This window comes from Scyliorhinus torazame, chromosome 13 (genome assembly GCF_047496885.1).
Source record: "Scyliorhinus torazame isolate Kashiwa2021f chromosome 13, sScyTor2.1, whole genome shotgun sequence".
Lineage (NCBI taxonomy): Eukaryota > Metazoa > Chordata > Chondrichthyes > Carcharhiniformes > Scyliorhinidae > Scyliorhinus > Scyliorhinus torazame.
Window position 1 is genome coordinate 58436747 of NC_092719.1, and position 27219 is coordinate 58463965.

Here is a 27219-nt window from a genome sequence, read left to right on the forward strand (position 1 = left end):
ATAAAAGCAAATAGTGTTCCACTACCCAAATGATTTTATTGGGCTTTGCTGCAAAATGATATTGAAATAGAACATCCACTTGTTTCCTGACCTTGTTGCTGTTTATCAAAAGAAGCTGTTACTCACCCGGTGTGGTGCCAGGAGCGGTCCCAGTTGTAGATGGTTTCACAGATGTGGTGACTCCTTCTGAAGAAGCAGAACAATAATGAAAATCACCATCACAATTTAGGCACCATTATACTGTGCTAGAGTTTGATCATAAAACAATCGTATTGATCTTGGAGCAAAAGTGATGTTCACAAAACTAATTTATGATTCAGATTTTGGTAAATTTTCACCCATTTCCATTGAAAGGTAAGTGTGGACAAGACTGAATGAATGGACCAACATTTCTTGAAACCAGCAAATGAGAGAAGCTCGCCGATGTGAACAGACTTGTTGGAGAATATTGAAAGGAGGCATCACATACCTGTTGTAGCAGTTTTACCAGGTGTAGTACGTGTTTCCTGTGTTGTTGGTGGCACTGCTGACAAAGAAAGAACATTCAAAACCATAAAACTCCAATTCCAAATCCTACAGTATTGGGACTTTTACAACTGGGATACATTATTCATATGAAGGCACAAATTCGAGGAAATTGGTGACTACAGCTGCACTGTAGCAATTATGATTTCTTCATTTGCTTTATTTTGTTCATCGGTTTGATTTAATCAGAAGATATAATTGCCTCGTTGATACATGTCTCACTTACCAGACGTAGACGTTGTTCTGCTGGATGTTGCGGTCACTGGTGTTACTGGCTCACAGCAAACGCGAACTTGGTAATCAGAACAAATCCTTCTCTGCTCCAAAGCAGTTCTGGAGACGACACAGATGAGCCCTTTGTCTTTGTCGCAAGTCACATTGTCTTGTGAATCACTCAATGGTCGATCAGGTTGAATAACATCTTGACACTGAATGTTGGTGATTACTTCGGAAGGGTAGTTACAGTATTTAGTATCTTTGGGATTCAACAATTCCGAATCGCCGGGGCTGACCACAGAAGGTGTGTTTTCATTAAACCAGGGTGACCAGTAGCCAAGGCATACAACCTCTGTCAGGGAAAAGGAGAAATGTACGAGAACATATGAGACACTCATGAACTAACCACAAATGGGACCTTTAAATGTGAGAACAGCAAGTCAACATTTGAAAAGCTGCAAATATAATTTTCATGATAACAAACTAATTTTAATAACATCAGCACCATATCAAGGGAAAAACTTTGACAATATTTGGAAATCAATCTAATGGCATTGAAAAGTCTGCTGTCTGTGACATCAGCATGAAGAACATATGTTTTTAACAGGGTGGTAAATTGTAATGAAAATGTGTGTGAGAATAAATAACAACAAAGAAGACAGAAGGGGGAAAAAGGGACCAAAGTTACAATTAAAGCTGTTGAAACATTAACGATTTGATTCTTCCAATTAGGAAAACTTCCAAGGAGATTATTTTTCCCACCAACTTTTTTGAGATTTTGCAAGTGCCATTAGTTGCAGATTGAGAAGGCTGAATTTTTCAACAATCCCAGCCCAAAGGAATGGCCTGTTGGCAACAGGACACGACGAGCATTGTCTGTTGCTATTTAGATCAAATTTGCTATTTGAAAAGAATATATTTTTAAATAAATTTAGAGCACCAAATTTGGCGCAATTTAGCATGGCCAATTCACCTCCCTGCACATCTTTTGGGTTGTGGTGGCAAAACCCACACAAACACGGGGTGAATGTGCAAACTCCACACGGACAGATCTGGGATCGAACCTGGGACCTCGCAGCCGTGAGGCAGCAGCTCTACCCACTGCGCTATCGTGCTGCCTTTGAAAAGATTATTTAACGTCCAATATGAGAAATGTGACGCGAAGGACATGCTTTACCAGGCAGCAATGTCTGACTGTCTTATACTTCGTCAATTTGGATAGTTTACAGCAGCCACCTCAAAGCACTGAAGAACTACTACAAGGGTTGTATTTGCAAAGTCCTTCCAATGTGGCGGCAAGAAAGGTGCTCCAACAGTAGCATCCTCTCCCAAGCCAACATGTTCAGCTTTGAGGCAACAATTACACGTAATGAGCACCTACTGGGTCGGTAATATATTTCTTGACCTGACACATGACTCGAAAAGCAACTGCCCGACCCAAACTCGGTTGTCGCAGGAAACCCCCAGGTGGACGGCTGAAACATTTCAGAGATTTCCTCAGACTATCCCAAATGACCTTAAATATCCTTGTCGATTCATGGGATGTCTTGGCCTCAGATTTACCAAAACGGATAACATATGGAGTACCTTTATCGCAGAGACAGATTTGAGTTATCAGAAGCACCGCACAGAGCTCCATACAAGTAATCTACGTGTCTATCGAAGCAACATCTGACCTGCATTTCACAGAATGTGCAGATGGTGCATTGGACTGTTCTGCCATTCCAGAATTCCTCAAACTGGAATGGAAGCAAGTCATCCTTGAACACGAGGGAACGTCTAATATGTGACAGGAAGATACTGCAAAAATAATCCTCACTCACCAGTTGTAGAACTGGCCGTGGGCACAGTTGTTCCTATTTTTGTTACAGACGTCGTTTCTAAAGGAAAAGAAAAATATTCAAAACCATTGCACTCTTTCTTAAAATTCATCTCTATTAACAGAATTCCAGCTTTAGGTTATTTAATTGACAATAAGACAACAAGACTAAGGAAAGTATTGACCAGATCTACTGACAAGCCTATAATTATATGTGAGTAGAATGCAGAAAATGTAAACAGTAGAAAGGCAAATCAACATTTGTACATTTGGTCTCGCTTCCAAAAGACAATTTTAAGTTACTGGGTGAAAGAAGATAATGCAAGAATATTAACAATCACACTATGCTCAGAGGAACATCTTTTGCGAAGGTATGTTTTGGAAAGTACTGAATTTGAAAAAGATCCTGCAGATCATCATCCAAAGACAATGAACAATTCCTAATTTATTCAAATGCCAGGCCTCGGTTTTGGAAAAGGTTCAGAAAACAATGGTAAGCAAGTAAATTCTAGGAGAGAACGGTGCATACAGAAATATGGAGAGGAATAATTTTACTCATATGCACTGTCTGATTGAGCTTCATTTGATTAGATCTATTTATGAACCAGTTCACTCTGATTGCTATGGACTAAATATCAATAAGTATGAGTTAGTGTCCTTCCACTGTCTGAAAGGTGTTGAAACAAAACAGTTTGTGTCACTGGTTTGGTTACTGTATATTAAAAGAGGCCATCATTTACCCGGAGTGGAGATGGTAGTAGAGCTGGTTGTTGTTGGTGTCACTGTTGTAGTGGTCACTTCTGGAGAATAAGAAACACAATCAAATCTGATGCAGTACAAAATAAAAGCAAATAGCGTTCCACTACACAATTGATTTCATTGGGCTTTGCTGCAAAATGATGTTGAAATAGAACATCCACTTGTTTCCTGACCTTGTTGCTGTTTATCAAAAGAAGCTGTTACTCACCCGGTGTGGTGCCAGGAGCGGTCCCAGTTGTAGATGGTTTCACAGATGTGGTGACTCCTTCTGAAGAAGCAGAACAATAATGAAAATCACCATCACAATTAAGGCACCATTATACTGTGCTAGAGTTTGATCATAAAACAGGCCTCGGTTTTGGAAAAGGTTCAGAAAACAATGGTAAGCAAGTAAATTCTAGGAGAGAATGGTGCATACAGAAATATGGAGAGGAATAATTTTACTCATGTGCACTGTCTGATTGAGCTTCATTTGATTAGATCTATTTATGAACCAGTTCACTCTGATTGCTATGGACTAAATATCAATAAGTATGAGTTAGTGTCCTTCCACTGTCTGAAAGGTGTTGAAACAAAACAGTTTGTGTCACTGGTTTGGTTACTGTATATTAAAAGAGGCCATCATTTACCCGGAGTGGAGATGGTAGTAGAGCTGGTTGTTGTTGGTGTCACTGTTGTAGTGGTCACTTCTGGAGAATAAGAAACACAATCAAATCTGATGCAGTACAAAATAAAAGCAAATAGTGTTCCACTACACAATTGATTTCATTGGGCTTTGCTGCAAAATGATGTTGAAATAGAACATCCACTTGTTTCCTGACCTTGTTGCTGTTTATCAAAAGAAGCTGTTACTCACCCGGTGTGGTGCCAGGAGCGGTCCCAGTTGTAGATGGTTTCACAGATGTGGTGACTCCTTCTGAAGAAGCAGAACAATAATGAAAATCACCATCACAATTTAGGCACCATTATACTGTGCTAGAGTTTGATCATAAAACAGGCCTCGGTTTTGGAAAAGGTTCAGAAAACAATGGTAAGCAAGTAAATTCTAGGAGAGAACGGTGCATACAGAAATATGGAGAGGAATAATTTTACTCATGTGCACTGTCTGATTGAGCTTCATTTGATTAGATCTATTTATGAACCAGTTCACTCTGATTGCTATGGACTAAATATCAATAAGTATGAGTTAGTGTCCTTCCACTGTCTGAAAGGTGTTGAAACAAAACAGTTTGTGTCACTGGTTTGGTTACTGTATATTAAAAGAGGCCATCATTTACCCGGAGTGGAGATGGTAGTAGAGCTGGTTGTTGTTGGTGTCACTGTTGTAGTGGTCACTTCTGGAGAATAAGAAACACAATCAAATCTGATGCAGTACAAAATAAAAGCAAATAGCGTTCCACTACACAATTGATTTCCTTGGGCTTTGCTGCAAAATGATGTTGAAATAGAACATCCACTTGTTTCCTGACCTTGTTGCTGTTTATCAAAAGAAGCTGTTACTCACCTGGTGTGGTGCCAGGAGCGGTCCCAGTTGTAGATGGTTTCACAGATGTGGTGACTCCTTCTGAAGAAGCAGAACAATAATGAAAATCACCATCACAATTTAGGCACCATTATACTGTGCTAGAGTTTGATCATAAAACAATCGTATTGATCTTGGAGCAAAAGTGATGTTCACAAAACTAATTTATAATTCAGATTTTGTTAAATTTTCACCCATTTCCATTGAAAGGTAAGTGTGCACAAGACTGAATGAATGGACCAACATTTCTTGAAACCAGCAAATGAGAGAAGCTCGCCGATGTGAACAGACTTGTTGGAGAATATTGAAAGGAGGCATCACATACCTGTTGTAGCAGTTTTACCAGGTGTAGTACGTGTTTCCTGTGTTGTTGGTGGCACTGCTGACAAAGAAAGAACATTCAAAACCATAAAACTCCAATTCCAATTTCTACAGTATTGGGACTTTTACAACTGGGATACATTATTCATATGAAGGCACAAATTCGAGGACATTGGTGACTACAGCTGCACTGTAGCAATTATGATTTCTTCATTTGCTTTATTTTGTTCATCGGTTTGATTTAATCAGAAGATATAATTGCCTCGTTGATACATTTCTCACTTACCAGACGTAGACGTTGTTCTGCTGGATGTTGCGGTCACTGGTGTTACTGGCTCACAGCAAACGCGAACTTGGTAATCAGAACAAATCCTTCTCTGCTCCAAAGCAGTTCTGGAGACGACACAGATGAGCCCTTTGTCTTTGTCGCAAGTCACATTGTCTTGTGAATCACTAAATGGTCGATCAGGTTGAATAACATCTTGACACTGAATGTTGGTGATTACTTCGGAAGGGTAGTTACAGTATTTAGTATCTTTGGGATTCAACAATTCCGAATCGCCGGGGCTGACCACAGAAGGTGTGTTTTCATTAAACCAGGGTGACCAGTAGCCAAGGCATACAACCTCTGTCAGGGAAAAGGAGAAATGTACGAGAACATATGAGACACTCATGAACTAACCACAAATGGGACCTTTAAATGTGAGAACAGCAAGTCAACATTTGAAAAGCTGCAAATATAATTTTCATGATAACAAACTAATTTTAATAACATCAGCACCATATCAAGGGAAAAACTTTGACAATATTTGGAAATCAATCTAATGGCATTGAAAAGTCTGCTGTCTGTGACATCAGCATGAAGAACATATGTTTTTAACAGGGTGGTAAATTGTAATGAAAATGTGTGTGAGAATAAATAACAACAAAGAAGACAGAAGTGGGAAAAAGGGACCAAAGTTACAATTAAAGCTGTTGAAACATTAACGATTTGATTCTTCCAATTAGGAAAACTTCCAAGGAGATTATTTTTCCCACCAACTTTTTTAAGATTGTGCAAGTGCCATTAGTTGCAGATTGAGAAGGCTGAATTTTTCAACAATCCCAGCCCAAAGGAATGGCCTGTTGGCAACAGGACACGACGAGCATTGTCTGTTGCTATTTAGATCAAATTTGCTATTTGAAAAGAATATATTTTTAAATAAATTTAGAGCACCGAATTTGGCGCAATTTAGCATGGCCAATTCACCTCCCTGCACATCTTTTGGGTTGTGGCGGCAAAACCCACACAAACACGGGGCGAATGTGCAAACTCCACACGGACAGATCTGGGATCGAACCTGGGACCTTGCAGCCGTGAGGCAGCAGCTCTACCCACTGCGCTATCGTGCTGCCTTTGAAAAGAATATTTAACGTCCAGTATGAGAAATGTGACGCGAAGGACATGCTTTACCAGGCAGCAGTGTCTGACTGTCTTATGCTTCGTCAATTTGGATAGTTTACAGCAGCCACCTCAAAGCACTGAAAAACTACTACAAGGGTTGTATTTGCAAAGTCCTTCCAATGTGGCGGCAAGAAAGGTGCTCCAACAGTAGCATCCTCTCCCAAGCCAACATGTTCAGCTTTGAGGCAACAATTACACGTAATGAGCACCTACTGGGTCGGTAATATATTTCTTGACCTAACACATGACTCGAAAAGCAACTGCCCGACCCAGAACTCGGTTGTAGCAGGAAACCCCCAGGTGGACGGCTGAAACATTTCAGAGATTTCCTAAGACTATCCCAAATGACCTTAAATATCCTTGTCGATTAAATGATGTCTTGGCCTCAGATTTACCAAAACGGATAACATATGGAGTACCTTTATCGCAGAGACAGATTTGAGTTATCAGAAGCACCGCACAGAGCTCAATACAAGTAATCTACGTGTCTATCGAAGCAACATCTGACCTGCATGTCACAGAATGTGCAGATGGTGCATTGGACTGTTCTGCCATTCCAGAATTCCTCAAACTGGAATGGAAGCAAGTCATCCTTGAACACGAGGGAACGTCTAATATGTGACAGGAAGATATTGCAAAAATAATCCTCACTCACCAGTTGTAGAACTGGCCGTGGGCACAGTTGTTGCTATTTTTGTTACAGACGTCGTTTCTAAAGGAAAAGAAAAATATTCAAAACCATTGCACTCTTTCTTAAAATTCATCTCTATTAACAGAATTCCAGCTTTAGGTTATTTAATTGACAATAAGACAACAAGACTAAGGAAAGTATTGACCAAATCTACTGACAAGCCTATAATTATATGTGAGTAGAATGCAGAAAATGTAAACAGTAGAAAGGCAAATCAACATTTGTACATTTGGTCTCGCTTCCAAAAGACAATTTTAAGTTACTGGGCGAAAGAAGATAATGCAAGAATATTAACAATCACACTATGCTCAGAGGAACATCTTTTGCAAAGGTATGTTTTGGAAAGTACTGAATTTGAAAAAGATCCTGCAGATCATCATCCAAAGACAATGAACAATTCCTAATTTATTCAAATGACAGGCCTCGGTTTTGGAAAAGGTTCAGAAAACAATGGTAAGCAAGTAAATTCTAGGAGAGAACGGTGCACACAGAAATATGGAGAGGAATAATTTTACTCATGTGCACTGTCTGATTGAGCTTCATTTGATTAGATCTATTTATGAACCAGTTCACTCTGATTGCTATGGACTAAATATCAATAAGTATGAGTTAGTGTCCTTCCACTGTCTGAAAGGTGTTGAAACAAAACAGTTTGTGTCACTGGTTTGGTTACTGTATATTAAAAGAGGCCATCATTTACCCGGAGTGGAGATGGTAGTAGAGCTGGTTGTTGTTGGTGTCACTGTTGTAGTGGTCACTTCTGGAGAATAAGAAACACAATCAAATCTGATGCAGTACAAAATAAAAGCAAATAGCGTTCCACTACACAATTGATTTCATTGGGCTTTGCTGCAAAATGATGTTGAAATAGAACATCCACTTGTTTCCTGACCTTGTTGCTGTTTATCAAAAGAAGCTGTTACTCACCCGGTGTGGTGCCAGGAGCGGTCCCAGTTGTAGATGGTTTCACAGATGTGGTGACTCCTTCTGAAGAAGCAGAACAATAATGAAAATCACCATCACAATTTAGGCACCATTATACTGTGCTAGAGTTTGATCATAAAACAGGCCTCGGTTTTGGAAAAGGTTCAGAAAACAATGGTAAGCAAGTAAATTCTAGGAGAGAACGGTGCATACAGAAATATGGAGAGGAATAATTTTACTCATGTGCACTGTCTGATTGAGCTTCATTTGATTAGATCTATTTATGAACCAGTTCACTCTGATTGCTATGGACTAAATATCAATAAGTATGAGTTAGTGTCCTTCCACTGTCTGAAAGGTGTTGAAACAAAACAGTTTGTGTCACTGGTTTGGTTACTGTATATTAAAAGAGGCCATCATTTACCCGGAGTGGAGATGGTAGTAGAGCTGGTTGTTGTTGGTGTCACTGTTGTAGTGGTCACTTCTGGAGAATAAGAAACACAATCAAATCTGATGCAGTACAAAATAAAAGCAAATAGCGTTCCACTACACAATTGATTTCATTGGGCTTTGCTGCAAAATGATGTTGAAATAGAACATCCACTTGTTTCCTGACCTTGTTGCTGTTTATCAAAAGAAGCTGTTACTCACCCGGTGTGGTGCCAGGAGCGGTCCCAGTTGTAGATGGTTTCACAGATGTGGTGACTCCTTCTGAAGAAGCAGAACAATAATGAAAATCACCATCACAATTTAGGCACCATTATACTGTGCTAGAGTTTGATCATAAAACAGGCCTCGGTTTTGGAAAAGGTTCAGAAAACAATGGTAAGCAAGTAAATTCTAGGAGAGAACGGTGCATACAGAAATATGGAGAGGAATAATTTTACTCATGTGCACTGTCTGATTGAGCTTCATTTGATTAGATCTATTTATGAACCAGTTCACTCTGATTGCTATGGACTAAATATCAATAAGTATGAGTTAGTGTCCTTCCACTGTCTGAAAGGTGTTGAAACAAAACAGTTTGTGTCACTGGTTTGGTTACTGTATATTAAAAGAGGCCATCATTTACCCGGAGTGGAGATGGTAGTAGAGCTGGTTGTTGTTGGTGTCACTGTTGTAGTGGTCACTTCTGGAGAATAAGAAACACAATCAAATCTGATGCAGTACAAAATAAAAGCAAATAGCGTTCCACTACACAATTGATTTCATTGGGCTTTGCTGCAAAATGATGTTGAAATAGAACATCCACTTGTTTCCTGACCTTGTTGCTGTTTATCAAAAGAAGCTGTTACTCACCTGGTGTGGTGCCAGGAGCGGTCCCAGTTGTAGATGGTTTCACAGATGTGGTGACTCCTTCTGAAGAAGCAGAACAATAAGGAAAATCACCATCACAATTTAGGCACCATTATACTGTGCTAGAGTTTGATCATAAAACAATCGTATTGATCTTGGAGCAAAAGTGATGTTCACAAAACTAATTTATAATTCAGATTTTGTTAAATTTTCACCCATTTCCATTGAAAGGTAAGTGTGCACAAGACTGAATGAATGGACCAACATTTCTTGAAACCAGCATATGAGAGAAGCTCGCCGATGTGAACAGACTTGTTGGAGAATATTGAAAGGAGGCATCACATACCTGTTGTAGCAGTTTTACCAGGTGTAGTACGTGTTTCCTGTGTTGTTGGTGGCACTGCTGAAGAAGAAAGAACATTCAAAACCATAAAACTTCAATTCCAATTTCTACAGTATTGGGACTTGTACAACTGGGATACATTATTCATATGAAGGCACAAATTCGAGGACATTGGTGACTACAGCTGCACTGTAGCAATTATGATTTCTTCATTTGCTTTATTTTGTTCATCGGTTTGATTTAATCAGAAGATATAATTGCCTCGTTGATACATTTCTCACTTACCAGACGTAGACGTTGTTCTGCTGGATGTTGCGGTCACTGGTGTTACTGGCTCACAGCAAACGCGAACTTGGTAATCAGAACAAATCCTTCTCTGCTCCAAAGCAGTTCTGGAGACGACACAGATGAGCCCTTTGTCTTTGTCGCAAGTCACATTGTCTTGTGAATCACTCAATGGTCGATCAGGTTGAATAACATCTTGACACTGAATGTTGGTGATTACTTCGGAAGGGTAGTTACAGTATTTAGTATCTTTGGGATTCAACAATTCCGAATCGCCGGGGCTGACCACAGAAGGTGTGTTTTCATTAAACCAGGGTGACCAGTAGCCAAGGCATATAACCTCTGTCAGGGAAAAGGAGAAATGTACGAGAACATATGAGACACTCATGAACTAACCACAAATGGGACCTTTAAATGTGAGAACAGCAAGTCAACATTTGAAAAGCTGCAAATATAATTTTCATGATAACAAACTAATTTTAATAACATCAGCACCATATCAAGGGAAAAACTTTGACAATATTTGGAAATCAATCTAATGGCATTGAAAAGTCTGCTGTCTGTGACATCAGCATGAAGAACATATGTTTTTAACAGGGTGGTAAATTGTAATGAAAATGTGTGTGAGAATAAATAACAACAAAGAAGACAGAAGTGGGAAAAAGGGACCAAAGTTACAATTAAAGCTGTTGAAACATTAACGATTTGATTCTTCCAATTAGGAAAACTTCCAAGGAGATTATTTTTCCCACCAACTTTTTTAAGATTGTGCAAGTGCCATTAGTTGCAGATTGAGAAGGCTGAATTTTTCAACAATCCCAGCCCAAAGGAATGGCCTGTTGGCAACAGGACACGACGAGCATTGTCTGTTGCTATTTAGATCAAATTTGCTATTTGAAAAGAATATATTTTAAAATAAATTTAGAGCACCGAATTTGGCGCAATTTAGCATGGCCAATTCACCTCCCTGCACATCTTTTGGGTTGTGGCGGCAAAACCCACACAAACACGGGGCGAATGTGCAAACTCCACACGGACAGATCTGGGATCGAACCTGGGACCTTGCAGCCGTGAGGCAGCAGCTCTACCCACTGCGCTATCGTGCTGCCTTTGAAAAGAATATTTAACGTCCAGTATGAGAAATGTGACGCGAAGGACATGCTTTACCAGGCAGCAGTGTCTGACTGTCTTATGCTTCGTCAATTTGGATAGTTTACAGCAGCCACCTCAAAGCACTGAAAAACTACTACAAGGGTTGTATTTGCAAAGTCCTTCCAATGTGGCGGCAAGAAAGGTGCTCCAACAGTAGCATCCTCTCCCAAGCCAACATGTTCAGCTTTGAGGCAACAATTACACGTAATGAGCACCTACTGGGTCGGTAATATATTTCTTGACCTAACACATGACTCGAAAAGCAACTGCCCGACCCAGAACTCGGTTGTAGCAGGAAACCCCCAGGTGGACGGCTGAAACATTTCAGAGATTTCCTAAGACTATCCCAAATGACCTTAAATATCCTTGTCGATTAAATGATGTCTTGGCCTCAGATTTACCAAAACGGATAACATATGGAGTACCTTTATCGCAGAGACAGATTTGAGTTATCAGAAGCACCGCACAGAGCTCAATACAAGTAATCTACGTGTCTATCGAAGCAACATCTGACCTGCATGTCACAGAATGTGCAGATGGTGCATTGGACTGTTCTGCCATTCCAGAATTCCTCAAACTGGAATGGAAGCAAGTCATCCTTGAACACGAGGGAACGTCTAATATGTGACAGGAAGATATTGCAAAAATAATCCTCACTCACCAGTTGTAGAACTGGCCGTGGGCACAGTTGTTCCTATTTTTGTTACAGACGTCGTTTCTAAAGGAAAAGAAAAATATTCAAAACCATTGCACTCTTTCTTAAAATTCATCTCTATTAACAGAATTCCAGCTTTAGGTTATTTAATTGACAATAAGACAACAAGACTAAGGAAAGTATTGACCAGATCTACTGACAAGCCTATAATTATATGTGAGTAGAATGCAGAAAATGTAAACAGTAGAAAGGCAAATCAACATTTGTACATTTGGTCTCGCTTCCAAAAGACAATTTTAAGTTACTGGGTGAAAGAAGATAATGCAAGAATATTAACAATCACACTATGCTCAGAGGAACATCTTTTGCGAAGGTATGTTTTGGAAAGTACTGAATTTGAAAAAGATCCTGCAGATCATCATCCAAAGACAATGAACAATTCCTAATTTATTCAAATGCCAGGCCTCGGTTTTGGAAAAGGTTCAGAAAACAATGGTAAGCAAGTAAATTCTAGGAGAGAACGGTGCATACAGAAATATGGAGAGGAATAATTTTACTCATATGCACTGTCTGATTGAGCTTCATTTGATTAGATCTATTTATTAACCAGTTCACTCTGATTGCTATGGACTAAATATCAATAAGTATGAGTTAGTGTCCTTCCACTGTCTGAAAGGTGTTGAAACAAAACAGTTTGTGTCACTGGTTTGGTTACTGTATATTAAAAGAGGCCATCATTTACCCGGAGTGGAGATGGTAGTAGAGCTGGTTGTTGTTGGTGTCACTGTTGTAGTGGTCACTTCTGGAGAATAAGAAACACAATCAAATCTGATGCAGTACAAAATAAAAGCAAATAGCGTTCCACTACACAATTGATTTCATTGGGCTTTGCTGCAAAATGATGTTGAAATAGAACATCCACTTGTTTCCTGACCTTGTTGCTGTTTATCAAAAGAAGCTGTTACTCACCCGGTGTGGTGCCAGGAGCGGTCCCAGTTGTAGATGGTTTCACAGATGTGGTGACTCCTTCTGAAGAAGCAGAACAATAATGAAAATCACCATCACAATTTAGGCACCATTATACTGTGCTAGAGTTTGATCATAAAACAGGCCTCGGTTTTGGAAAAGGTTCAGAAAACAATGGTAAGCAAGTAAATTCTAGGAGAGAACGGTGCATACAGAAATATGGAGAGGAATAATTTTACTCATGTGCACTGTCTGATTGAGCTTCATTTGATTAGATCTATTTATGAACCAGTTCACTCTGATTGCTATGGACTAAATATCAATAAGTATGAGTTAGTGTCCTTCCACTGTCTGAAAGGTGTTGAAACAAAACAGTTTGTGTCACTGGTTTGGTTACTGTATATTAAAAGAGGCCATCATTTACCCGGAGTGGAGATGGTAGTAGAGCTGGTTGTTGTTGGTGTCACTGTTGTAGTGGTCACTTCTGGAGAATAAGAAACACAATCAAATCTGATGCAGTACAAAATAAAAGCAAATAGCGTTCCACTACACAATTGATTTCATTGGGCTTTGCTGCAAAATGATGTTGAAATAGAACATCCACTTGTTTCCTGACCTTGTTGCTGTTTATCAAAAGAAGCTGTTACTCACCCGGTGTGGTGCCAGGAGCGGTCCCAGTTGTAGATGGTTTCACAGATGTGGTGACTCCTTCTGAAGAAGCAGAACAATAATGAAAATCACCATCACAATTTAGGCACCATTATACTGTGCTAGAGTTTGATCATAAAACAGGCCTCGGTTTTGGAAAAGGTTCAGAAAACAATGGTAAGCAAGTAAATTCTAGGAGAGAACGGTGCATACAGAAATATGGAGAGGAATAATTTTACTCATGTGCACTGTCTGATTGAGCTTCATTTGATTAGATCTATTTATGAACCAGTTCACTCTGATTGCTATGGACTAAATATCAATAAGTATGAGTTAGTGTCCTTCCACTGTCTGAAAGGTGTTGAAACAAAACAGTTTGTGTCACTGGTTTGGTTACTGTATATTAAAAGAGGCCATCATTTACCCGGAGTGGAGATGGTAGTAGAGCTGGTTGTTGTTGGTGTCACTGTTGTAGTGGTCACTTCTGGAGAATAAGAAACACAATCAAATCTGATGCAGTACAAAATAAAAGCAAATAGCGTTCCACTACACAATTGATTTCATTGGGCTTTGCTGCAAAATGATGTTGAAATAGAACATCCACTTGTTTCCTGACCTTGTTGCTGTTTATCAAAAGAAGCTGTTACTCACCCGGTGTGGTGCCAGGAGCGGTCCCAGTTGTAGATGGTTTCACAGATGTGGTGACTCCTTCTGAAGAAGCAGAACAATAATGAAAATCACCATCACAATTAAGGCACCATTATACTGTGCTAGAGTTTGATCATAAAACAGGCCTCGGTTTTGGAAAAGGTTCAGAAAACAATGGTAAGCAAGTAAATTCTAGGAGAGAATGGTGCATACAGAAATATGGAGAGGAATAATTTTACTCATGTGCACTGTCTGATTGAGCTTCATTTGATTAGATCTATTTATGAACCAGTTCACTCTGATTGCTATGGACTAAATATCAATAAGTATGAGTTAGTGTCCTTCCACTGTCTGAAAGGTGTTGAAACAAAACAGTTTGTGTCACTGGTTTGGTTACTGTATATTAAAAGAGGCCATCATTTACCCGGAGTGGAGATGGTAGTAGAGCTGGTTGTTGTTGGTGTCACTGTTGTAGTGGTCACTTCTGGAGAATAAGAAACACAATCAAATCTGATGCAGTACAAAATAAAAGCAAATAGCGTTCCACTACACAATTGATTTCATTGGGCTTTGCTGCAAAATGATGTTGAAATAGAACATCCACTTGTTTCCTGACCTTGTTGCTGTTTATCAAAAGAAGCTGTTACTCACCCGGTGTGGTGCCAGGAGCGGTCCCAGTTGTAGATGGTTTCACAGATGTGGTGACTCCTTCTGAAGAAGCAGAACAATAATGAAAATCACCATCACAATTTAGGCACCATTATACTGTGCTAGAGTTTGATCATAAAACAGGCCTCGGTTTTGGAAAAGGTTCAGAAAACAATGGTAAGCAAGTAATTTCTAGGAGAGAACGGTGCATACAGAAATATGGAGAGGAATAATTTTACTCATGTGCACTGTCTGATTGAGCTTCATTTGATTAGATCTATTTATGAACCAGTTCACTCTGATTGCTATGGACTAAATATCAATAAGTATGAGTTAGTGTCCTTCCACTGTCTGAAAGGTGTTGAAACAAAACAGTTTGTGTCACTGGTTTGGTCACTGTATATTAAAAGAGGCCATCATTTACCCGGAGTGGAGATGGTAGTAGAGCTGGTTGTTGTTGGTGTCACTGTTGTAGTGGTCACTTCTGGAGAATAAGAAACACAATCAAATCTGATGCAGTACAAAATAAAAGCAAATAGCGTTCCACTACACAATTGATTTCATTGGGCTTTGCTGCAAAATGATGTTGAAATAGAACATCCACTTGTTTCCTGACCTTGTTGCTGTTTATCAAAAGAAGCTGTTACTCACCCGGTGTGGTGCCAGGAGCGGTCCCAGTTGTAGATGGTTTCACAGATGTGGTGACTCCTTCTGAAGAAGCAGAACAATAATGAAAATCACCATCACAATTTAGGCACCATTATACTGTGCTAGAGTTTGATCATAAAACAGGCCTCGGTTTTGGAAAAGGTTCAGAAAACAATGGTAAGCAAGTAAATTCTAGGAGAGAACGGTGCATACAGAAATATGGAGAGGAATAATTTTACTCATGTGCACTGTCTGATTGAGCTTCATTTGATTAGATCTATTTATGAACCAGTTCACTCTGATTGCTATGGACTAAATATCAATAAGTATGAGTTAGTGTCCTTCCACTGTCTGAAAGGTGTTGAAACAAAACAGTTTGTGTCACTGGTTTGGTTACTGTATATTAAAAGAGGCCATCATTTACCCGGAGTGGAGATGGTAGTAGAGCTGGTTGTTGTTGGTGTCACTGTTGTAGTGGTCACTTCTGGAGAATAAGAAACACAATCAAATCTGATGCAGTACAAAATAAAAGCAAATAGCGTTCCACTACACAATTGATTTCCTTGGGCTTTGCTGCAAAATGATGTTGAAATAGAACATCCACTTGTTTCCTGACCTTGTTGCTGTTTATCAAAAGAAGCTGTTACTCACCTGGTGTGGTGCCAGGAGCGGTCCCAGTTGTAGATGGTTTCACAGATGTGGTGACTCCTTCTGAAGAAGCAGAACAATAATGAAAATCACCATCACAATTTAGGCACCATTATACTGTGCTAGAGTTTGATCATAAAACAATCGTATTGATCTTGGAGCAAAAGTGATGTTCACAAAACTAATTTATAATTCAGATTTTGTTAAATTTTCACCCATTTCCATTGAAAGGTAAGTGTGCACAAGACTGAATGAATGGACCAACATTTCTTGAAACCAGCAAATGAGAGAAGCTCGCCGATGTGAACAGACTTGTTGGAGAATATTGAAAGGAGGCATCACATACCTGTTGTAGCAGTTTTACCAGGTGTAGTACGTGTTTCCTGTGTTGTTGGTGGCACTGCTGACAAAGAAAGAACATTCAAAACCATAAAACTCCAATTCCAATTTCTACAGTATTGGGACTTTTACAACTGGGATACATTATTCATATGAAGGCACAAATTCGAGGACATTGGTGACTACAGCTGCACTGTAGCAATTATGATTTCTTCATTTGCTTTATTTTGTTCATCGGTTTGATTTAATCAGAAGATATAATTGCCTCGTTGATACATTTCTCACTTACCAGACGTAGACGTTGTTCTGCTGGATGTTGCGGTCACTGGTGTTACTGGCTCACAGCAAACGCGAACTTGGTAATCAGAACAAATCCTTCTCTGCTCCAAAGCAGTTCTGGAGACGACACAGATGAGCCCTTTGTCTTTGTCGCAAGTCACATTGTCTTGTGAATCACTAAATGGTCGATCAGGTTGAATAACATCTTGACACTGAATGTTGGTGATTACTTCGGAAGGGTAGTTACAGTATTTAGTATCTTTGGGATTCAACAATTCCGAATCGCCGGGGCTGACCACAGAAGGTGTGTTTTCATTAAACCAGGGTGACCAGTAGCCAAGGCATACAACCTCTGTCAGGGAAAAGGAGAAATGTACGAGAACATATGAGACACTCATGAACTAACCACAAATGGGACCTTTAAATGTGAGAACAGCAAGTCAACATTTGAAAAGCTGCAAATATAATTTTCATGATAACAAACTAATTTTAATAACATCAGCACCATATCAAGGGAAAAACTTTGACAATATTTGGAAATCAATCTAATGGCATTGAAAAGTCTGCTGTCTGTGACATCAGCATGAAGAACATATGTTTTTAACAGGGTGGTAAATTGTAATGAAAATGTGTGTGAGAATAAATAACAACAAAGAAGACAGAAGTGGGAAAAAGGGACCAAAGTTACAATTAAAGCTGTTGAAACATTAACGATTTGATTCTTCCAATTAGGAAAACTTCCAAGGAGATTATTTTTCCCACCAACTTTTTTAAGATTGTGCAAGTGCCATTAGTTGCAGATTGAGAAGGCTGAATTTTTCAACAATCCCAGCCCAAAGGAATGGCCTGTTGGCAACAGGACACGACGAGCATTGTCTGTTGCTATTTAGATCAAATTTGCTATTTGAAAAGAATATATTTTTAAATAAATTTAGAGCACCGAATTTGGTGCAATTTAGCATGGCCAATTCACCTCCCTGCACATCTTTTGGGTTGTGGCGGCAAAACCCACACAAACACGGGGCGAATGTGCAAACTCCACACGGACAGATCTGGGATCGAACCTGGGACCTTGCAGCCGTGAGGCAGCAGCTCTACCCACTGCGCTATCGTGCTGCCTTTGAAAAGAATATTTAACGTCCAGTATGAGAAATGTGACGCGAAGGACATGCTTTACCAGGCAGCAGTGTCTGACTGTCTTATGCTTCGTCAATTTGGATAGTTTACAGCAGCCACCTCAAAGCACTGAAAAACTACTACAAGGGTTGTATTTGCAAAGTCCTTCCAATGTGGCGGCAAGAAAGGTGCTCCAACAGTAGCATCCTCTCCCAAGCCAACATGTTCAGCTTTGAGGCAACAATTACACGTAATGAGCACCTACTGGGTCGGTAATATATTTCTTGACCTAACACATGACTCGAAAAGCAACTGCCCGACCCAGAACTCGGTTGTAGCAGGAAACCCCCAGGTGGACGGCTGAAACATTTCAGAGATTTCCTAAGACTATCCCAAATGACCTTAAATATCCTTGTCGATTAAATGATGTCTTGGCCTCAGATTTACCAAAACGGATAACATATGGAGTACCTTTATCGCAGAGACAGATTTGAGTTATCAGAAGCACCGCACAGAGCTCAATACAAGTAATCTACGTGTCTATCGAAGCAACATCTGACCTGCATGTCACAGAATGTGCAGATGGTGCATTGGACTGTTCTGCCATTCCAGAATTCCTCAAACTGGAATGGAAGCAAGTCATCCTTGAACACGAGGGAACGTCTAATATGTGACAGGAAGATATTGCAAAAATAATCCTCACTCACCAGTTGTAGAACTGGCCGTGGGCACAGTTGTTGCTATTTTTGTTACAGACGTCGTTTCTAAAGGAAAAGAAAAATATTCAAAACCATTGCACTCTTTCTTAAAATTCATCTCTATTAACAGAATTCCAGCTTTAGGTTATTTAATTGACAATAAGACAACAAGACTAAGGAAAGTATTGACCAGATCTACTGACAAGCCTATAATTATATGTGAGTAGAATGCAGAAAATGTAAACAGTAGAAAGGCAAATCAACATTTGTACATTTGGTCTCGCTTCCAAAAGACAATTTTAAGTTACTGGGCGAAAGAAGATAATGCAAGAATATTAACAATCACACTATGCTCAGAGGAACATCTTTTGCAAAGGTATGTTTTGGAAAGTACTGAATTTGAAAAAGATCCTGCAGATCATCATCCAAAGACAATGAACAATTCCTAATTTATTCAAATGACAGGCCTCGGTTTTGGAAAAGGTTCAGAAAACAATGGTAAGCAAGTAAATTCTAGGAGAGAACGGTGCACACAGAAATATGGAGAGGAATAATTTTACTCATGTGCACTGTCTGATTGAGCTTCATTTGATTAGATCTATTTATGAACCAGTTCACTCTGATTGCTATGGACTAAATATCAATAAGTATGAGTTAGTGTCCTTCCACTGTCTGAAAGGTGTTGAAACAAAACAGTTTGTGTCACTGGTTTGGTTACTGTATATTAAAAGAGGCCATCATTTACCCGGAGTGGAGATGGTAGTAGAGCTGGTTGTTGTTGGTGTCACTGTTGTAGTGGTCACTTCTGGAGAATAAGAAACACAATCAAATCTGATGCAGTACAAAATAAAAGCAAATAGCGTTCCACTACACAATTGATTTCATTGGGCTTTGCTGCAAAATGATGTTGAAATAGAACATCCACTTGTTTCCTGACCTTGTTGCTGTTTATCAAAAGAAGCTGTTACTCACCCGGTGTGGTGCCAGGAGCGGTCCCAGTTGTAGATGGTTTCACAGATGTGGTGACTCCTTCTGAAGAAGCAGAACAATAATGAAAATCACCATCACAATTTAGGCACCATTATACTGTGCTAGAGTTTGATCATAAAACAGGCCTCGGTTTTGGAAAAGGTTCAGAAAACAATGGTAAGCAAGTAAATTCTAGGAGAGAACGGTGCATACAGAAATATGGAGAGGAATAATTTTACTCATGTGCACTGTCTGATTGAGCTTCATTTGATTAGAACTATTTATGAACCAGTTCACTCTGATTGCTATGGACTAAATATCAATAAGTATGAGTTAGTGTCCTTCCACTGTCTGAAAGGTGTTGAAACAAAACAGTTTGTGTCACTGGTTTGGTTACTGTATATTAAAAGAGGCCATCATTTACCCGGAGTGGAGATGGTAGTAGAGCTGGTTGTTGTTGGTGTCACTGTTGTAGTGGTCACTTCTGGAGAATAAGAAACACAATCAAATCTGATGCAGTACAAAATAAAAGCAAATAGCGTTCCACTACACAATTGATTTCATTGGGCTTTGCTGCAAAATGATGTTGAAATAGAACATCCACTTGTTTCCTGACCTTGTTGCTGTTTATCAAAAGAAGCTGTTACTCACCCGGTGTGGTGCCAGGAGCGGTCCCAGTTGTAGATGGTTTCACAGATGTGGTGACTCCTTCTGAAGAAGCAGAACAATAATGAAAATCACCATCACAATTTAGGCACCATTATACTGTGCTAGAGTTTGATCATAAAACAGGCCTCGGTTTTGGAAAAGGTTCAGAAAACAATGGTAAGCAAGTAAATTCTAGGAGAGAACGGTGCATACAGAAATATGGAGAGGAATAATTTTACTCATGTGCACTGTCTGATTGAGCTTCATTTGATTAGATCTATTTATGAACCAGTTCACTCTGATTGCTATGGACTAAATATCAATAAGTATGAGTTAGTGTCCTTCCACTGTCTGAAAGGTGTTGAAACAAAACAGTTTGTGTCACTGGTTTGGTTACTGTATATTAAAAGAGGCCATCATTTACCCGGAGTGGAGATGGTAGTAGAGCTGGTTGTTGTTGGTGTCACTGTTGTAGTGGTCACTTCTGGAGAATAAGAAACACAATCAAATCTGATGCAGTACAAAATAAAAGCAAATAGCGTTCCACTACACAATTGATTTCCTTGGGCTTTGCTGCAAAATGATGTTGAAATAGAACATCCACTTGTTTCCTGACCTTGTTGCTGTTTATCAAAAGAAGCTGTTACTCACCTGGTGTGGTGCCAGGAGCGGTCCCAGTTGTAGATGGTTTCACAGATGTGGTGACTCCTTCTGAAGAAGCAGAACAATAATGAAAATCACCATCACAATTTAGGCACCATTATACTGTGCTAGAGTTTGATCATAAAACAATCGTATTGATCTTGGAGCAAAAGTGATGTTCACAAAACTAATTTATAATTCAGATTTTGTTAAATTTTCACCCATTTCCATTGAAAGGTAAGTGTGCACAAGACTGAATGAATGGACCAACATTTCTTGAAACCAGCAAATGAGAGAAGCTCGCCGATGTGAACAGACTTGTTGGAGAATATTGAAAGGAGGCATCACATACCTGTTGTAGCAGTTTTACCAGGTGTAGTACGTGTTTCCTGTGTTGTTGGTGGCACTGCTGACAAAGAAAGAACATTCAAAACCATAAAACTCCAATTCCAATTTCTACAGTATTGGGACTTTTACAACTGGGATACATTATTCATATGAAGGCACAAATTCGAGGACATTGGTGACTACAGCTGCACTGTAGCAATTATGATTTCTTCATTTGCTTTATTTTGTTCATCGGTTTGATTTAATCAGAAGATATAATTGCCTCGTTGGTACATTTCTCACTTACCAGACGTAGACGTTGTTCTGCTGGATGTTGCGGTCACTGGTGTTACTGGCTCACAGCAAACGCGAACTTGGTAATCAGAACAAATCCTTCTCTGCTCCAAAGCAGTTCTGGAGACGACACAGATGAGCCCTTTGTCTTTGTCGCAAGTCACATTGTCTTGTGAATCACTCAATGGTCGATCAGGTTGAATAACATCTTGACACTGAATGTTGGTGATTACTTCGGAAGGGTAGTTACAGTATTTAGTATCTTTGGGATTCAACAATTCCGAATCGCCGGGGCTGACCACAGAAGGTGTGTTTTCATTAAACCAGGGTGACCAGTAGCCAAGGCATACAACCTCTGTCAGGGAAAAGGAGAAATGTACGAGAACATATGAGACACTCATGAACTAACCACAAATGGGACCTTTAAATGTGAGAACAGCAAGTCAACATTTGAAAAGCTGCAAATATAATTTTCATAACAAACTAATTTTAATAACATCAGCACCATATCAAGGGAAAAACTTTGACAATATTTGGAAATCAATCTAATGGCATTGAAAAGTCTGCTGTCTGTGACATCAGCATGAAGAACATATGTTTTTAACAGGGTGGTAAATTGTAATGAAAATGTGTGTGAGAATAAATAACAACAAAGAAGACAGAAGTGGGAAAAAGGGACCAAAGTTACAATTAAAGCTGTTGAAACATTAACGATTTGATTCTTCCAATTAGGAAAACTTCCAAGGAGATTATTTTTCCCACCAACTTTTTTAAGATTGTGCAAGTGCCATTAGTTGCAGATTGAGAAGGCTGAATTTTTCAACAATCCCAGCCCAAAGGAATGGCCTGTTGGCAACAGGACACGACGAGCATTGTCTGTTGCTATTTAGATCAAATTTGCTATTTGAAAAGAATATATTTTAAAATAAATTTAGAGCACCGAATTTGGCGCAATTTAGCATGGCCAATTCACCTCCCTGCACATCTTTTGGGTTGTGGCGGCAAAACCCACACAAACACGGGGCGAATGTGCAAACTCCACACGGACAGATCTGGGATCGAACCTGGGACCTCGCAGCCGTGAGGCAGCAGCTCTACCCACTGCGCTATCGTGCTGCCTTTGAAAAGAATATTTAATGTCCAGTATGAGAAATGTGACGCGAAGGACATGCTTTACCAGGCAGCAGTGTCTGACTGTCTTATGCTTCGTCAATTTGGATAGTTTACAGCAGCCACCTCAAAGCACTGAAAAACTACTACAAGGGTTGTATTTGCAAAGTCCTTCCAATGTGGCGGCAAGAAAGGTGCTCCAACAGTAGCATCCTCTCCCAAGCCAACATGTTCAGCTTTGAGGCAACAATTACACGTAATGAGCACCTACTGGGTCGGTAATATATTTCTTGACCTAACACATGACTCGAAAAGCAACTGCCCGACCCAGAACTCGGTTGTAGCAGGAAACCCCCAGGTGGACGGCTGAAACATTTCAGAGATTTCCTAAGACTATCCCAAATGACCTTAAATATCCTTGTCGATTAAATGATGTCTTGGCCTCAGATTTACCAAAACGGATAACATATGGAGTACCTTTATCGCAGAGACAGATTTGAGTTATCAGAAGCACCGCACAGAGCTCAATACAAGTAATCTACGTGTCTATCGAAGCAACATCTGACCTGCATGTCACAGAATGTGCAGATGGTGCATTGGACTGTTCTGCCATTCCAGAATTCCTCAAACTGGAATGGAAGCAAGTCATCCTTGAACACGAGGGAACGTCTAATATGTGACAGGAAGATACTGCAAAAATAATCCTCACTCACCAGTTGTAGAACTGGCCGTGGGCACAGTTGTTCCTATTTTTGTTACAGACGTCGTTTCTAAAGGAAAAGAAAAATATTCAAAACCATTGCACTCTTTCTTAAAATTCATCTCTATTAACAGAATTCCAGCTTTAGGTTATTTAATTGACAATAAGACAACAAGACTAAGGAAAGTATTGACCAGATCTACTGACAAGCCTATAATTATATGTGAGTAGAATGCAGAAAATGTAAACAGTAGAAAGGCAAATCAACATTTGTACATTTGGTCTCGGTTCCAAAAGACAATTTTAAGTTACTGGGTGAAAGAAGATAATGCAAGAATATTAACAATCACACTATGCTCAGAGGAACATCTTTTGCAAAGGTATGTTTTGGAAAGTACTGAATTTGAAAAAGATCCTGCAGATCATCATCCAAAGACAATGAACAATTCCTAATTTATTCAAATGCCAGGCCTCGGTTTTGGAAAAGGTTCAGAAAACAATGGTAAGCAAGTAAATTCTAGGAGAGAACGATGCATACAGAAATATGGAGAGGAATAATTTTACTCATGTGCACTGTCTGATTGAGCTTCATTTGATTAGATCTATTTATGAACCAGTTCACTCTGATTGCTATGGACTAAATATCAATAAGTATGAGTTAGTGTCCTTCCACTGTCTGAAAGGTGTTGAAACAAAACAGTTTGTGTCACTGGTTTGGTTACTATATATTAAAAGAGGCCATCATTTACCCGGAGTGGAGATGGTAGTAGAGCTGGTTGTTGTTGGTGTCACTGTTGTAGTGGTCACTTCTGGAGAATAAGAAACACAATCAAATCTGATGCAGTACAAAATAAAAGCAAATAGCGTTCCACTACACAATTGATTTCATTGGGCTTTGCTGCAAAATGATGTTGAAATAGAACATCCACTTGTTTCCTGACCTTGTTGCTGTTTATCAAAAGAAGCTGTTACTCACCCGGTGTGGTGCCAGGAGCGGTCCCAGTTGTAGATGGTTTCACAGATGTGGTGACTCCTTCTGAAGAAGCAGAACAATAATGAAAATCACCATCACAATTTAGGCACCATTATACTGTGCTAGAGTTTGATCATAAAACAGGCCTCGGTTTTGGAAAAGGTTCAGAAAACAATGGTAAGCAAGTAAATTCTAGGAGAGAACGGTGCATACAGAAATATGGAGAGGAATAATTTTACTCATGTGCACTGTCTGATTGAGCTTCATTTGATTAGATCTATTTATGAACCAGTTCACTCTGATTGCTATGGACTAAATATCAATAAGTATGAGTTAGTGTCCTTCCACTGTCTGAAAGGTGTTGAAACAAAACAGTTTGTGTCACTGGTTTGGTTACTGTATATTAAAAGAGGCCATCATTTACCCGGAGTGGAGATGGTAGTAGAGCTGGTTGTTGTTGGTGTCACTGTTGTAGTGGTCACTTCTGGAGAATAAGAAACACAATCAAATCTGATGCAGTACAAAATAAAAGCAAATAGCGTTCCACTACACAATTGATTTCATTGGGCTTTGCTGCAAAATGATGTTGAAATAGAACATCCACTTGTTTCCTGACCTTGTTGCTGTTTATCAAAAGAAGCTGTTACTCACCCGGTGTGGTGCCAGGAGCGGTCCCAGTTGTAGATGGTTTCACAGATGTGGTGACTCCTTCTGAAGAAGCAGAACAATAATGAAAATCACCATCACAATTTAGGCACCATTATACTGTGCTAGAGTTTGATCATAAAACAGGCCTCGGTTTTGGAAAAGGTTCAGAAAACAATGGTAAGCAAGTAAATTCGAGGAGAGAACGGTGCATACAGAAATATGGAGAGGAATAATTTTACTCATGTGCACTGTCTGATTGAGCTTCATTTGATTAGATCTATTTATGAACCAGTTCACTCTGATTGCTATGGACTAAATATCAATAAGTATGAGTTAGTGTCCTTCCACTGTCTGAAAGGTGTTGAAACAAAACAGTTTGTGTCACTGGTTTGGTTACTGTATATTAAAAGAGGCCATCATTTACCCGGAGTGGAGATGGTAGTAGAGCTGGTTGTTGTTGGTGTCACTGTTGTAGTGGTCACTTCTGGAGAATAAGAAACACAATCAAATCTGATGCAGTACAAAATAAAAGCAAATAGCGTTCCACTACACAATTGATTTCCTTGGGCTTTGCTGCAAAATGATGTTGAAATAGAACATCCACTTGTTTCCTGACCTTGTTGCTGTTTATCAAAAGAAGCTGTTACTCACCTGGTGTGGTGCCAGGAGCGGTCCCAGTTGTAGATGGTTTCACAGATGTGGTGACTCCTTCTGAAGAAGCAGAACAATAATGAAAATCACCATCACAATTTAGGCACCATTATACTGTGCTAGAGTTTGATCATAAAACAATCGTATTGATCTTGGAGCAAAAGTGATGTTCACAAAACTAATTTATAATTCAGATTTTGTTAAATTTTCACCCATTTCCATTGAAAGGTAAGTGTGCACAAGACTGAATGAATGGACCAACATTTCTTGAAACCAGCAAATGAGAGAAGCTCGCCGATGTGAACAGACTTGTTGGAGAATATTGAAAGGAGGCATCACATACCTGTTGTAGCAGTTTTACCAGGTGTAGTACGTGTTTCCTGTGTTGTTGGTGGCACTGCTGACAAAGAAAGAACATTCAAAACCATAAAACTCCAATTCCAATTTCTACAGTATTGGGACTTTTACAACTGGGATACATTATTCATATGAAGGCACAAATTCGAGGACATTGGTGACTACAGCTGCACTGTAGCAATTATGATTTCTTCATTTGCTTTATTTTGTTCATCGGTTTGATTTAATCAGAAGATATAATTGCCTCGTTGATACATTTCTCACTTACCAGACGTAGACGTTGTTCTGCTGGATGTTGCGGTCACTGGTGTTACTGGCTCACAGCAAACGCGAACTTGGTAATCAGAACAAATCCTTCTCTGCTCCAAAGCAGTTCTGGAGACGACACAGATGAGCCCTTTGTCTTTGTCGCAAGTCACATTGTCTTGTGAATCACTAAATGGTCGATCAGGTTGAATAACATCTTGACACTGAATGTTGGTGATTACTTCGGAAGGGTAGTTACAGTATTTAGTATCTTTGGGATTCAACAATTCCGAATCGCCGGGGCTGACCACAGAAGGTGTGTTTTCATTAAACCAGGGTGACCAGTAGCCAAGGCATACAACCTCTGTCAGGGAAAAGGAGAAATGTACGAGAACATATGAGACACTCATGAACTAACCACAAATGGGACCTTTAAATGTGAGAACAGCAAGTCAACATTTGAAAAGCTGCAAATATAATTTTAATGATAACAAACTAATTTTAATAACATCAGCACCATATCAAGGGAAAAACTTTGACAATATTTGGAAATCAATCTAATGGCATTGAAAAGTCTGCTGTCTGTGACATCAGCATGAAGAACATATGTTTTTAACAGGGTGGTAAATTGTAATGAAAATGTGTGTGAGAATAAATAACAACAAAGAAGACAGAAGTGGGAAAAAGGGACCAAAGTTACAATTAAAGCTGTTGAAACATTAACGATTTGATTCTTCCAATTAGGAAAACTTCCAAGGAGATTATTTTTCCCACCAACTTTTTTAAGATTGTGCAAGTGCCATTAGTTGCAGATTGAGAAGGCTGAATTTTTCAACAATCCCAGCCCAAAGGAATGGCCTGTTGGCAACAGGACACGACGAGCATTGTCTGTTGCTATTTAGATCAAATTTGCTATTTGAAAAGAATATATTTTAAAATAAATTTAGAGCACCGAATTTGGCGCAATTTAGCATGGCCAATTCACCTCCCTGCACATCTTTTGGGTTGTGGCGGCAAAACCCACACAAACACGGGGCGAATGTGCAAACTCCACACGGACAGAT

The 27219-nt window shown here is 39.5% G+C and overlaps 1 protein-coding gene across 1 annotated transcript in view; it reads right to left on the minus strand.

The window, feature by feature from the left end:
• Positions 1-118: 118 nt before the first annotated feature.
• The window catches only part of LOC140387619 (uncharacterized), a 130527-nt gene continuing 103426 nt past the window's right edge, over positions 119-27219 (minus strand). The window contains exons 61-114 of the mRNA XM_072470812.1: positions 26178-26519; positions 25896-25952; positions 25553-25612; positions 25326-25385; positions 24905-24964; positions 24678-24737; positions 24253-24316; positions 24030-24115; positions 23294-23350; positions 21484-21825; positions 21202-21258; positions 20859-20918; positions 20632-20691; positions 20211-20270; positions 19984-20043; positions 19559-19622; positions 19336-19421; positions 18600-18656; positions 16787-17128; positions 16505-16561; positions 16162-16221; positions 15935-15994; positions 15514-15573; positions 15287-15346; positions 14866-14925; positions 14639-14698; positions 14218-14277; positions 13991-14050; positions 13570-13629; positions 13343-13402; positions 12918-12981; positions 12695-12780; positions 11959-12015; positions 10146-10487; positions 9864-9920; positions 9521-9580; positions 9294-9353; positions 8873-8932; positions 8646-8705; positions 8221-8284; positions 7998-8083; positions 7262-7318; positions 5449-5790; positions 5167-5223; positions 4824-4883; positions 4597-4656; positions 4176-4235; positions 3949-4008; positions 3524-3587; positions 3301-3386; positions 2565-2621; positions 752-1093; positions 470-526; positions 119-186 (exon numbers count right to left, since the gene is read on the minus strand). Of these exons, the coding sequence (XP_072326913.1) occupies positions 119-186; positions 470-526; positions 752-1093; positions 2565-2621; positions 3301-3386; positions 3524-3587; positions 3949-4008; positions 4176-4235; positions 4597-4656; positions 4824-4883; positions 5167-5223; positions 5449-5790; positions 7262-7318; positions 7998-8083; positions 8221-8284; positions 8646-8705; positions 8873-8932; positions 9294-9353; positions 9521-9580; positions 9864-9920; positions 10146-10487; positions 11959-12015; positions 12695-12780; positions 12918-12981; positions 13343-13402; positions 13570-13629; positions 13991-14050; positions 14218-14277; positions 14639-14698; positions 14866-14925; positions 15287-15346; positions 15514-15573; positions 15935-15994; positions 16162-16221; positions 16505-16561; positions 16787-17128; positions 18600-18656; positions 19336-19421; positions 19559-19622; positions 19984-20043; positions 20211-20270; positions 20632-20691; positions 20859-20918; positions 21202-21258; positions 21484-21825; positions 23294-23350; positions 24030-24115; positions 24253-24316; positions 24678-24737; positions 24905-24964; positions 25326-25385; positions 25553-25612; positions 25896-25952; positions 26178-26519 (5057 nt within the window). The remainder of the gene's footprint in view (positions 187-469; positions 527-751; positions 1094-2564; positions 2622-3300; positions 3387-3523; positions 3588-3948; positions 4009-4175; positions 4236-4596; positions 4657-4823; positions 4884-5166; positions 5224-5448; positions 5791-7261; positions 7319-7997; positions 8084-8220; positions 8285-8645; positions 8706-8872; positions 8933-9293; positions 9354-9520; positions 9581-9863; positions 9921-10145; positions 10488-11958; positions 12016-12694; positions 12781-12917; positions 12982-13342; positions 13403-13569; positions 13630-13990; positions 14051-14217; positions 14278-14638; positions 14699-14865; positions 14926-15286; positions 15347-15513; positions 15574-15934; positions 15995-16161; positions 16222-16504; positions 16562-16786; positions 17129-18599; positions 18657-19335; positions 19422-19558; positions 19623-19983; positions 20044-20210; positions 20271-20631; positions 20692-20858; positions 20919-21201; positions 21259-21483; positions 21826-23293; positions 23351-24029; positions 24116-24252; positions 24317-24677; positions 24738-24904; positions 24965-25325; positions 25386-25552; positions 25613-25895; positions 25953-26177; positions 26520-27219) is intronic.